Here is a 12,964-nt window from a genome sequence, read left to right as displayed (position 1 = left end):
CTACAAAGTATATATATTCTTGATCGTTATAAAAATCTAAGACCATCTAGCCATGTCCGTCCGTCAGTCTGTTGAAATCACGCTACAGTCTTTGAAAATAAAGATGTTGAGCTGAAACTTTGCACAGTTTCGTTCTTTGTTCATAGACAGGTTAAGATCGAAGATGGGCTATATCGGACTATATCTTGATATAGCCCCCATATAGACAGATACGCTAATTTAAGGTTTTAGGCCTATAAAAGCCACATTTATTACCCGATTTTGCTGATACTTGGTATAGTGAGTTGTGCTAGGTCGCTCGACATCCTTCTTCAATTTAGCTCAGATCGATCCAGATTTGGATATAGCTGCCATATAAACCGATCTCCAAACTAAGGGTTTTGGGCCCATTAAAGCGCTTTTATTGTCCGATTTTGCTGAAATTTAGGACAGTGAGTTGGATAAGGCCACTCGACATCCTTCTTCAATTTGGGCCAGATCGGTTCAGATTTAGTTATACCTGCCATATAGACCGATCTCTCAATTTAAGGCTTTGGACCCATAAAAGCATCATTTATTGTCCGATGTCGCCGAAATTTCGGTCAGTGAGTTGGATTAAGGCTTTCGACATCCTTCTTCAATTTGGCCCAGATCGCTTCAGATTTGGATAAAACTGCCATATAAATCGAAATCTCGATTTAAGGTCTTGGACCCATAAAAGACGCATTTATTGTTCGATTTCGCCGAAATTTAGGACAGTGAGTTATGTTAGGCCTTTCGATACACCGCTTCAATTTGTCTCAGATCGGTCCCGATTTGAATATAGCTGCCATATAGACCTATCTCTCGATTAAAAGTCTTAGCCCCATAAAATTCACATTTATGATCCGATTTCGTTGAAATTCGACACCGGGACTTAGGTTAGACTTTTCGACATCCTATTTTTGGATATAGCTACCAAAAAGACTAATATTTTGTTCAACAAAACTGAATAACGACTTGTACCTATTAGACCACTCAATGTCTATGCCAAATTTGATCCAAATCGGGCCATATTTTGATATAGTTGCTATGGGGTCATAAATTAAGCATTTTTCACAGAATTATGACGAAAGGTGGTTTACATATATACCCAAGGTGGTGGGTATCCAAAGTTCGGTCCGGCCGAACTTAATGTCCTTTTTCACTTGTTATTTTTGGGTTACTTGAAAGATAAAAACAAAAATTCGAACAAAAATCGGTCCACTCGCACTCTGATATAGCTCGAATATATAGCATATGACCGCTTAGGGTAGGGTGTTCCCCAAATCCGAAAAATCGCAAAAATCTCATATTGTATCGATCAGCCTATGTCCCCGTTTCGGAGGGTTTCTTGGAGTGGGGAGGGTCCTTTTACACATGGCCCTGATTTTTATGTCAGATTAGTACTTTACATTCACATTCCTTTCGTTTAAACCCCAAATAGTACAGATCGCTCTATGTGCCCGTTTTGGGTGGGATTTTTTATATATGTCGAAATAAGTTACAACACCTTGAATCCCTCTTAATCTATGTACATGGATTTCTAAATACTAATGAAGGAAATACAAGTTGAAAATGATTTGAATTATGTCTTCTCTTAAATATATATATTTGTACACATAAATTTTTTTGTTTTAATTATAATTAATACTATTTAAAATTTAGCTTGTTCCTCGTAAAATGTCCTGTTGAATTTCCTATACAGGTCATCCTTCATGTACAGCATACTAGTCACAGTCACCAGACCATCGCGAGAGCAGTCATTTACGTGTGACGGCGAGGAACTTATAACGCCCAGTAACTGGTAAGGCTCATCGTTACGCTTCCATGCAAATCCACTTCCACTATCTCCACGGCATAGCCTGCCACCTGCATCGACTGTAGTCAGACAGAATTTATCATCTTCCAGTTCCTTCAGTTCACTTCTTTGACGACAATCATGATGGTTTATAGAAGAACTGTTAACTTGTTCCAAATATTTTTGTTCCTGACCATAGCCTGGCACAAAACCTTTTCGACCCGAGGGAACATAATCCGAACCACTGTTGGTTCTATGTGCCATGCAAATGGCTGATATATTTTGGGTGTAGTCTAGGGGTATTTCTAATTGGACAACTGCAATATCTCCCACTTTTCGTGAACTCGTACTAGAATATCTGCAAAGAAATACTCTGATGTATTCTAGATTTCACTTTTAATTTCACCCCCTCAAACAATTTGTTAGGATAATGCAAATGAAGTGTCAAAATTGCATAAACTTTTCATCCGAAGAATTTTTAATTGAAGCCAAGGGGAATAAAATTTCGCTCTCTGTGTAAATGCTAATAACAAATTGTCTTTAAGGGAAAAGAAAAAAGCAAACAAATGTAGCTGAAACTTACAACCACGAAATGTCAATGGATGAAGCCTCCCTCATCTGCTCATAGCCCTCCCGGGAGAAACTGTATTCACTATCTTGCTTAGCGGCAACAAATCGAAAAATACTAATGGGCCGTCTCGCATTCTTAAGATTGTCCCAAAAGCAATGGGCAGCTGAAAATAAGAAACAAATTTTTAACAAATAAAAACGCATTTAATTCGGCCTGGCCAAACTTTGGATACCCACCACCAATAATTATTGTATTACCCTATTTTATTATAACTCTACCATGTCCATACTCATTTGCTCATTAAGGTCCGATCTGAATCGTTGTTTGAACTCATAACAGAATACTACCTGCAATATTTCAACTAAATGCAAATTTGCCCATGAAGGTTCCATTAAGGAACATGGCCAAACTTCTCACATATCACCGAGTGCTGTTCGATTCAAGATTAAGCTCAATGACAAGTAAGAGCGTGCTAAGTTCGGCCGGGCCGAATCTTATATACCCTCCACCATTGATCGCATTAGTCGAGTTCTATGCGCGGTATCTCTTTTTAGGCAAACAAAGAATATTGAATAAGAACTGTTGTGCTATTGGAGCTGTATCAAGTTATAGTCCGACTCGGACCATAAATAAATGCTGAACACTGTAGAAGTCATTGTGTGATATTTCAGTTCATTCGGACAAGAATTGCGCCTTGTAGGGGCTCAAAAAGCAAAATCGGGAGATAGGTTTATATGGGAGCTGTATCAAGGTATCGATCGATTCAGACCATATTAGACACGTATGTTGAAGGTCATGAGGGAAGCCGTTGTACAAAATTTGTGCCAAATCGGATGAGAATTGCGCCCTCTAGAGGATCAAGAAGTCAAGACCCAAGATCAGTTTATATGATAGCTATATCAGGATATGGACCGATTAGAACCATACTTCGCACTGTTGTTGGAAGTGATATAAAAACACTATGTGCAAATTTGAGTCAAATCGGACGAGAATTGCGCCCTCTAGAGGCTAAAGAAGTCATGACCCAAGATCGGTTTATATGGCAGCTATATCAGGGTATAGACCGATTTGAATCATACTTAGCACAGTTGTTGGAAGTGATATCAAAACACTATGCGCGAAATTTCAGTGAAATTGGAGGCGAATTGCGCCCTCTAGAGGCTCAAGAAATCAAGACACAAGATCGGTTTATATGGCAGCTATATCAAAACATGAACCGATTTGGCCCATTTACAATTCCAACCGGCCTACACTAATAAGAAGTTTTTGTACAAAATTTCAAGCGGCTAGCTCTACTCCTTCAAAAGTAAGCGTGCTTTCGACAAACAGACGGACGGATGGACGGACGGACGGACAGACGGACGGACATGGCTAGTTCGACTTAAAATGTCACGACGATCAAGTATATATATACTTTATGGGGTCTTAGACGCATATTTCGAGGTATTACAAACAGAATGATGAAATTAGTATATCCCCCATCCTATGGTGGAGTGTATAATAAGGGACCTCCTTTTTGTAGCCAAATTCGAACTGCTTGCCCTTTGACAACCTTTTGGAGATAAGTTTTTAAATGGCAAAGTGCCTCAGATATGTCGCCGCTGAAATTTTCTTTTTGATCTTCTAGCCCGGATTCGAACCCAGGCGTTCAGCATCATAAGCGGACATGCTAATCTCTACGCTTTTTCAGCCAACTCGGATAATGATTGTAGCTTCCAAGGGTACCATATTTCAAATCGAGAGTTCGGTTTATATAGGGACTATATCTGGTTATAGACCAATTTGAACCATACTTACCACGTATGTTGGAAATCGTAACGGAATACAACATGCAAAATTTCAACCAAATTGAATAACAATTTCAGCTTTCTCAAAGCAGGGGATCGGTTAATATGAGAGCTATATCTACTTTTGGACCGATTTACTTTCCATGGAAGTCATGAAAAACACCACATACAGAATTTTAGTCAAATCGACAAAGATGTTCAGCTTATTAAAGCCTCCGAAATCAAATCGAGGGACCATTTTGTATGAAAGCTTTATCCAAATATGAACCGACATGGAACATTTGCAATCCCCAATAGTCATTACATCGATAAGTGATATCTGTGTAAAATTGCATGCGTATATCTTTATTCGTTCGACCGCTATTGTGATTTCCACAGAATAACTGTCAAACGGATGGACATGGCTAGAAAGATTTAGAATGTCAAGTCGATCAAGAATATCAAAATTTCAAGGTGTTATGGGTACAATGATATATTCTAGCCCACATAGAATGAAAATTTACTTATAAAGGGTGATTTTTTAGCTTTTTGGCAACACTGGTTTAAACAGCCAACAAACGTTTAGTGTTTTGCTTCACTCTCAAACATCATCAGTTTGGTCCAAAAGTTAACCACGAATTGTCTTACAAACGAACAACGTTGCAATGCATCCAGAAAAAGTCACAGTTTGGTGGGGTTTATGGGTCGGTGGCATCATTGGATCGTGCTTCTTCAAATATGATGCGAATCGTAACGTAACTGTGAATGGTGAGCGCTGCCGTGAGATGATATCCATCTTTTATTTTTGCCCAAAATACAAGAGTTTGACTTGCATAACATGTGGCCTCAACAAGACGGTGCCGGTGTGGCATACACCACAGCACGCCTAACAATGGATTTATTGAGAGGCGAGTTTGGTAAATATTTTATTTCATGTTCGCCCTTAGGACCAGGCCTTTAGACATTTTTTTTTGTGGGACAATGTTAAAGCTCATATCTATACAGACAAGCCAGCGTCAATTTATTCGTGAGATACCGGCCGAAATGTTGAAAAGAGTATGCCAAAATTGGACTAAGCGGATAGAACATTTGAGGTGCAGTCACGGTCAACATTTGCCTGGTATAATTTTCAAACATTAAATTATATGAACCGTACTATCGATTCAAATAAAGATCTCATGCATTTTTCGGAATTATACGTGTTTTTGGTTCTTAAAACTTTCCTATAGCTCTTAAAAAATTACCATTCATTTGTAATCTAAACTTCAGGGTCTCATGATAGTCCACATAGTTGGCATACACAATTTGCCAATAACTTTCGGTTGAATGAAGTGCATATTTCATGTGAATACCATATAAATGGGGTACATACCATTATGGGGCTGCATGTCATCTTAGTCATAAGGCAAACTCTCAGACACTTGTTAAACGTTTGAATGTTACATTCGTACTCTACTCCTAAAACCCTTTCACTTGGACCCAGGTTTTTTTTTTGAAGTGGCTAGATGTCCTTTGTAGGCCCAAATTTCGATGACAAATTCCTACTCTATTCTCAAATACCTTAAATTTTACCCCCATATTGTCATAGTAAGGCTATGAGTCTGTAGGTGCCTTTTGGGGTAAAACTTTCTGAAAGTTAAATCCATATTTAAAAGTAAGGTTCGTACTCTACTTGTAAAACCCTGATTGTCATGACAGGTGATTTAAGGAAAAAGGAATGACTTGACGTCATAGTTTTATGTCAGATTCGTTCTGGCTTCCGTTCGATACCTCACATTACCAGATGGCGCTACATGCCGCTTTGCCCTATTCTTCAGTGGCAGGGCAATCCCTTACACAACCGTTTTCTGCTAACGAAATATAAAAGGCCTTGAATTCTTGTTTGGGGATCTAGAACGGATTCCTGGCTCATGACGTTATGTTGGCCTGGGTTCCCGTACACATCGGTGTTCTGGAAAATGAGAAGGCAACCGAGTATTCCACGAGGCTATCTTCCACGGCAAATAGAGCACTCGTGCCCTTTGTCTAACTACTGAACATAGTAGAGGAGATGGCCAGTAAGGAGACTTTGGCGAGGTGGAATCTGTGGAAGGATATCGGATTGCCAGAACACTCTGTCCATCTGTCGATCAAAAGATGTTGAGAGAGTAGCAGACTCTTGATTAGGAGTGAGTACGATTACTAGGGTCATAAGCGGACACTGTGCGATAGGTCATATCCCGCAAAACGACTACTGTGGACGTTGTCTCGATGAGGATGAGGAGGAGACGATCGAACACAGAGACTAGACTGCGTCGGCATCAGGCGATCATGTATTTACAACCCCTTGAGGTATATATGTGGAGGACAACGTGGCGCAGAGGTTAGCATGTCCGTATATGACGCTTAACGCCTGGGTTCAAATCCCGGCATGAATATTCGAAATATTTCCAGCGATGGTTATCCCCTTACCAATGCAGGCTACATTTGTGAGGTTTCCTTCCATTTTAAAACTTCTTTGTAGTGTCGCTATGTGGCAAGCCATTTGGACTCAACATAATCATTGAGCTTCAACTTTAATCAGACGGCACTCATTGATATGAGAGAAGTATCCCCTATTCCTCAATGGTATGATCATGGGAAATTTAGTTAGTAGTGAGGTGTATATCCGGGGCTGTGCCGCAAAGCTAGCGCTTAAGTTGAGGGAACTTGACATGCTGAGAGAAGGCGGTCATGGCCACTGCTTCATTCAGGAGGCCGTGGATACAAGAGGTAGACTAAGGAGAGTCTCAGACTATCTGTTGCCGAGACCGATTCTGGAGAGGTTGTTTCGGATCCGCTTTCCCGGAAGGGGGGAGAGGGAAGCGGATGCTGTGTTTGAACTGGACGAGTACTCGGTCTTCACTCACGCACAATGGGGTAGAATCGAAAATGCTTAGAGCTGAGGTTATCGAAACCGTGTGCAAAATTTCAAGGCCCTAGGTGGTCCGGGCGTCTCTTGCCAAGGCCCCTGAAATTAGTCACCTCGGCGTTTCGAAAAATTGTTCGGGCTGTCCAATCTTTATTTGTGGTCCGATTTTTAAAATCTCCACTGGTTTGGGAGATATGCGAGTTTTAATTGTTTTTTGTTGAAATTTTGCCCGAGATTGGCTTTGTATTTTGCCAATAGGTACAGGCCAATAGGTACAGTGTCCCAAGACCCCACCAATAGATAGAGCAATGGCAACAATATAGGATACAAAAAAAGTAATTTTAGAAAACAGCTCTGATATTGAGATTCAAGGTGCCTTCATGTTATGACTTATTAACTTTTTTGCTCTTACTTACCTGAAATAATTATGCTTGGCGAAACTATGGAACCACTGCATATGTATATGTGTGTTCCATTCTCCTGCCTTCTGAAGATAGCCACATGCCATGGAACTTTGTTGTTTTTAGTTGGAAATCCATCCCGGGTGAAATCTATCCGATCGGCTATTGGATTGCCACAATCCTGAATACATGGCTGCCGTATGTCACTGAAGGTGCCATCAGAGAGGCATTGTATTTTTTGTCGCGGTGGCATGTTTCCAACTCGCTTATAGCCGACGCGACAATAAACATAGATTTCAGCACCCACAGGTATTTTAAATGAAAACTCGTTGGCATCATATGGTATGTCATTTATATATATTTCAGAATATCTTGTTGAAATGCCATTGAGAAGACTTTTTTCGCAGAATGCTAAACAAAAATAAAAAAAAAATTTAATTTAAAATAAAATAATTAAAGAAATTTTTATTATGCAATTAGTAAAATTTTGCTCCCTTATAAAATGGTTCTTAACCTTGACTTTTGAAGGCACGGTAGCGCAGAGGTCAGCATGTCCGCCTATGAGGCTGAATGCATGGGTTCGAATCCCGTCGAGAATATCAGAAACAAATTGTTTCCCTCTATTGCTGGCGACATCTGTGAGGTACTATACTATGCATCGAAGCCATGTTAAAACATCTCCAAGACGTGCCGCATTTTGGCATGCCGTTGGGACTCTGTAGCTATAGCTGGCTGGCGAACTCAAACACCTTAAAGTGAACAAAATGTTTGTGAATCGTACCATAAATCGTTATAGTGATAGTGATAGCGTTGCAAGCTCACCAAGTGATGACTCAAATTCCGAACCAACGACTAGAGTTTCATCAAACCCAGAATACGGCGGCATTTGAACTCAAGTACAATGTCATTTATCCAATTCGAAACCTTTTTCAATGCAGTCAGGGTTCGTTTCGTTTTCTTGGTTATACTGCGATTATTAGACTTGTTGCTACCTTCTATCACCCTTAATCCCATTGAAGCTGTATTACACTTTGTTTGTATTTCTATGGGCCGTACATATAAGTTTGTCTACAGTACCCTAGTAAATGAGGTTCACATCACTCCGTATATACCAAGCCTTCATCGCCTTGCACAATACTATCAAGGAGTATGTTCGTTTTGGTCAAGTAGCCCTCTACAGCAGCGTAGAAGCAGTGGACTATATTGAGAGCCAGGCCCCATTTCGAGCTTACGGCCCTCTAATATAGTGTCTAACTTTTATAAGCCGAATGTGATATATGTAGTTCAGTTCCCATCCAAGATCACTTTCAAGCATTTGACCTTGTCGGATATCGAAATTATTGTGTTAAAGAAACACTGCTCCTTGAATCGGCCAAACTTCGGTCTAGTGAGCAATCATATATGAGTCTTCTTTGGCTTAACATTAAGACTTATGCAAACTTTAAGAGCCTTTTCGTCCTTTCTGAGAAGTTGATTTCGATTTGTGCCCTCTTGGAAGTATAACTACAGAGTAGCAGACAGTTTCTAGTTTAAAATTTTTCTTCAGCAAAGATCCCATACAAGTGGTGATAAAATGACCCAAATGGCGTGCCCTTGCCCTCTTTCCCTTGTTCTTATATCGTGAAAACTGCAATTTATACACCTGTTGCTAGGCATACGGTGAATCTCTAAGGATTCAGTCCTGAAGGCCACTGTAAAGCAGAGATTGGCATGTCCATCTATGAAGCTGAACGCCTGGACGCGAAGTCTGTCGAGAATATCAGAAAAAAACCCCGCCACAGGATAGCTGTGAGCTTGAAGTCCGATCTATGTGGTTTTCATTGCTTTAACGAGAAGCTTAGTTGCGAGCTACCGGGCACGTCCTCAGGTTGGGGATAGTGGAATTCTCCATACAGAGTAGCTGCAACGGTAGTCGCTGGTAATCGGCGGCATCGGGCGGAGAGTCTCAGAGAGGCCGGGCGGCACCGGCTCTTGCACAAATACTGAGTGCTTATGATGGTCGATATGACCAAGCGGGTTATTGGCGCCTTTAAATAATCAATGGCCACCCAGTTCCCTCGGCGATCGGTCCTTTGGACCCGAACGAGCTTGCTCACCTACAGGAGCTTGACGAAAATCGCCATCTCCACATGTAAAATGTGGCTACAACAACAACTATATCAGAAACAATTTTCAGCAGTGCTTATCCCCTCCTTGTACTGGCGACATTTGTGAGGTACTATGCGCGACACCTCAAAGAGGTGTCACACTATGACATACCCTTCGAACTCGGCTATAAAAAGGAGGTCACTTATCAATGACTTTAAAATTGAATCGGACAACACTCATTGATATATGATATATTGCAAGGATCCAAGTTCTTGATCGTCCATATTGCCATGTCGGACCGTCCGCCTGTCCATCCGTCTGTTGAAATCACGCTACAGTCTTTAAAAATAAAGATATTGAGTTGAAACTTTGGACAGATTCTGTTTTTGTCCATTGGCAGGTTAAGTTCGAAGATGGGCTATATCGGACTATAATTGATATAGGACCCCATATAGACCGATCTGCCGATTTAAGGTCTTAGGACCATAAAAGCCACATATATTACCCGATTTTGCTGAAACTTGGTATAGTGAGTTGTGTTAGACCCTTCGATATCCTTCTTCAATTTGGCTCAGATCGGTCCAGATTTGGATATAGCTGCCATATAGACCGATCCGATGATTAAGGGTCATAGGCCCATAAAAGGCGCTTTTATAGTCAGATTTCGCTGAAATTTGGGACAGTGAGTTGTGTTAGACCCTTCGATATCCTTCTTCAATTTGGCTCAGATCGGTCCAGATTTGGATATAGCTGCCACATAGACCGATCTCTCTACATAGGGTTTCTGGCCCATAAAAAGCGCTTTTATTGTCCGATTTCGCCGAAATTTTGGATAGTGAGGTGTTATGCCCTTCGACATCCTTCTTAAATTTGGGACAGTGAGTTGTGTTAAGCCTTCCGACATCATTCTTCAACTAGGCCCAGATTGGTAGACATTTCGATATAGCTGCCATATAGACGGATCTCTCAATTTAAGGTCTGGGGCCCATAAAAGTTGATTTATTATCCGATTTCGCTGAAATTTGCAACAGAAAGTTGTGTTAGGCCCTTCTCCAACTTGGCCTAAATTGGTCTAGATTTGGATATAGTTGTCATATAGACCGATTTCTCGATTATAAAAAACGCATTTATTAGCCGATTTCTCTGAAATTTGGGACAGTTGTGTTGGGCCTTCAACATCCTTCTTCAATTTGGCCCTGATCGGTCCAGATTTGGATATAGACTGCCAAAAAGACCAATACTTTGTTCTACAAAATTGAACAGTGACTTGTATTTATTAGACCATTCAATGTCTGCGCCGAATTTGGTCCATATCAGACCACATTTCGATGAGGCTGCTATAGGTGCATAAACTAAGCATCTTTCACCGGATTATGACAAAAGGTGGCTTGCATATACACCCGAGGTAGTGGGAATCGAAAGTTCTACCGGGCAGAACTTAATGCCTTTTTATTTGTTTTAACACAACGCCTTCTCTGAGGATGGCAAAATCCGCATCGTTTGGGTGCCGGGCCATAACGGCGTACGGGGGAATGAAAGACAGGCGATTTGGCGGTGATGGCCAGAGGACTGCCATCAATAAACTTGATTTACCCGAAGCCTTTCGGGTCGACGCAGTCCGAGTAAAGTGCGCGGGCAAGGATTTTGAAAGTAGCACGGAATTCCTAACTTAGATTTTCTTTTTCGTATGTCTATAGTGGCATGGGGCAGATTAATATCTGCACACTCTTTTCAACCTAACACAATTTTCTAACGAAATTTGCTATTCATTCCTCGCATAAGCACCAGTAAGATTTATTGGGTTGCCCAAAAAGTAATTGCGGATTTTTCATATAGTCGGCGTTGACAAATTTTTTCACAGCTTGTGACTCTGTAATTGCATTCCTTCTTCTGTCAGTTATCAGCTGTTACTTTTAGCTTGCTTTAGAAATAAAGTGTAAAAAAAGTATATTTGAGTAAAGTTCATTCTAAGTTTTATAAAAAATGCATTTACTTTCTTTTAAAAAATCCGCAATTACTTTTTGGGCAACAAAGCTATATAGAATCAAATAGTTGACCTTTTGAACAATTAATCAATCAATATGTAGGAACTTACGGCATTTGGGAAAATCCGGAATAAATGTTCCATTATCACAGAGTATGGAAATACTTTCTAGTTTTGAATGACATTTAATGTGAATTGTGTCATAGTCCCAGACCCAAACTCCAGGAGCCAATGTTGTATTTTTTGGATGTAATTTTATTATGTAACCTTGCACGTTAAAGGGTATTTGACATTTTCCGCCTTCGCCACTAACATCTGTGGGTTCAGGTGTGGTTTTAGTTGTGGGCTTGAATGTGGTCGTTTGTGTTAATACTCTCCTTTCCTTGTTACACAAAGCCCAGGCTTCGTCAGAACCATCTGCGCACTCGAATACACCATTGCAAGGAGCATTACCGTTAACACAACCCCCATAACCACATTGGAAAGCTAATCCAGGACATGCAGTTCCTGCACATACCTCAACCGTCTCATCGCTACCATCCGAACAATCAATTTTGCCATCACACATATCATCTCGATCGATACACTCTTTGGAACGCAGGCATTGCATTTGTTCCTCTCTGAAAAAAATTGAAAAATTAAATTAAATTTAAAACCAATAAATAAATAAAAATTTTTATATGTCTTACGTACTCACATTTGCCCCTATGATGTTCGAGATCTTTGTTGAGGCAAGCGTATTCATCGGATTTATCGGCACAATCAGTGATGTTATTGCAAGCATGTGAACCGGTTATGCAGGCTCCATAGCTGCATAGAAAGTAAATTTCTTTACAGTCTTTGGCCAAGTGAATACAATTCATAGCAGTCTCATCTGAGCCATCTCTACAATTGCGCTCTCCATCACACATTAAGTCTTCCTCAATACAGCTGCCATCATCGCAGGTCCATTGTTCATCACTACATTCTCCCAGTACTGTGGTGGGGGGTGGGGAGGGAGGTGGGGGAAATATCGAAAAGAGTATATACTTAAGCCCCTTTAGGGTAACTGGGTTATCAAAGTCACGTTTCTTAACAAAATCCCAACAATTCGAATAAGTTTTTTAATGCCTCCTTCATCTATTGGGTTGCCCAAAAAGTAATTGTCGGTAATATAGTAGTAATATAGTCGGCGTTGACAAATTTTTTCAACGGCTTGTGACTCTGTAATTGCATTTTTTCTTCTGCCAGTTATCAGCTGTTACTTTTAGCTTGCTTTAGAAAAAAAGTGCGCGAAATTTTGTTTACATTTGTTTGTTTGGCGTCAATTTTAATATGGGTGCCACATGTATTGAAAGAAATTTATTTAACAAACCGAATCAACGCTTGTGATATGCACCTTAAACGCAATGAATTCGATCCGTTTTTAAAACGAATCATAACTGGAGATGAAAAATGGATTGTTTACAACAACGTTAGTCGAAAAC

General features: G+C 40.3%; 1 protein-coding gene across 1 annotated transcript in view; it reads right to left on the bottom strand.

Annotated features, from left to right (window-relative positions):
* Positions 1-1,639: 1,639 nt before the first annotated feature.
* LOC106083578 (uncharacterized) overlaps positions 1,640-12,964 on the bottom strand; it is a 36,585-nt gene continuing 25,260 nt past the window's right edge. The window contains exons 9-13 of the mRNA XM_059361750.1: positions 12,192-12,474; positions 11,610-12,118; positions 7,442-7,837; positions 2,382-2,532; positions 1,640-2,156 (exon numbers count right to left, since the gene is read on the bottom strand). Of these exons, the coding sequence (XP_059217733.1) occupies positions 1,655-2,156; positions 2,382-2,532; positions 7,442-7,837; positions 11,610-12,118; positions 12,192-12,474 (1,841 nt within the window). The 3' untranslated portion in view covers positions 1,640-1,654. The remainder of the gene's footprint in view (positions 2,157-2,381; positions 2,533-7,441; positions 7,838-11,609; positions 12,119-12,191; positions 12,475-12,964) is intronic.

Source organism: Stomoxys calcitrans, chromosome 2 (genome assembly GCF_963082655.1).
Source record: "Stomoxys calcitrans chromosome 2, idStoCalc2.1, whole genome shotgun sequence".
Classification (NCBI taxonomy): Eukaryota; Metazoa; Arthropoda; class Insecta; order Diptera; family Muscidae; genus Stomoxys; species Stomoxys calcitrans.
Note: the sequence above shows the minus strand (reverse complement) of the source record. Positions and strands in the feature narration are given on the sequence as shown.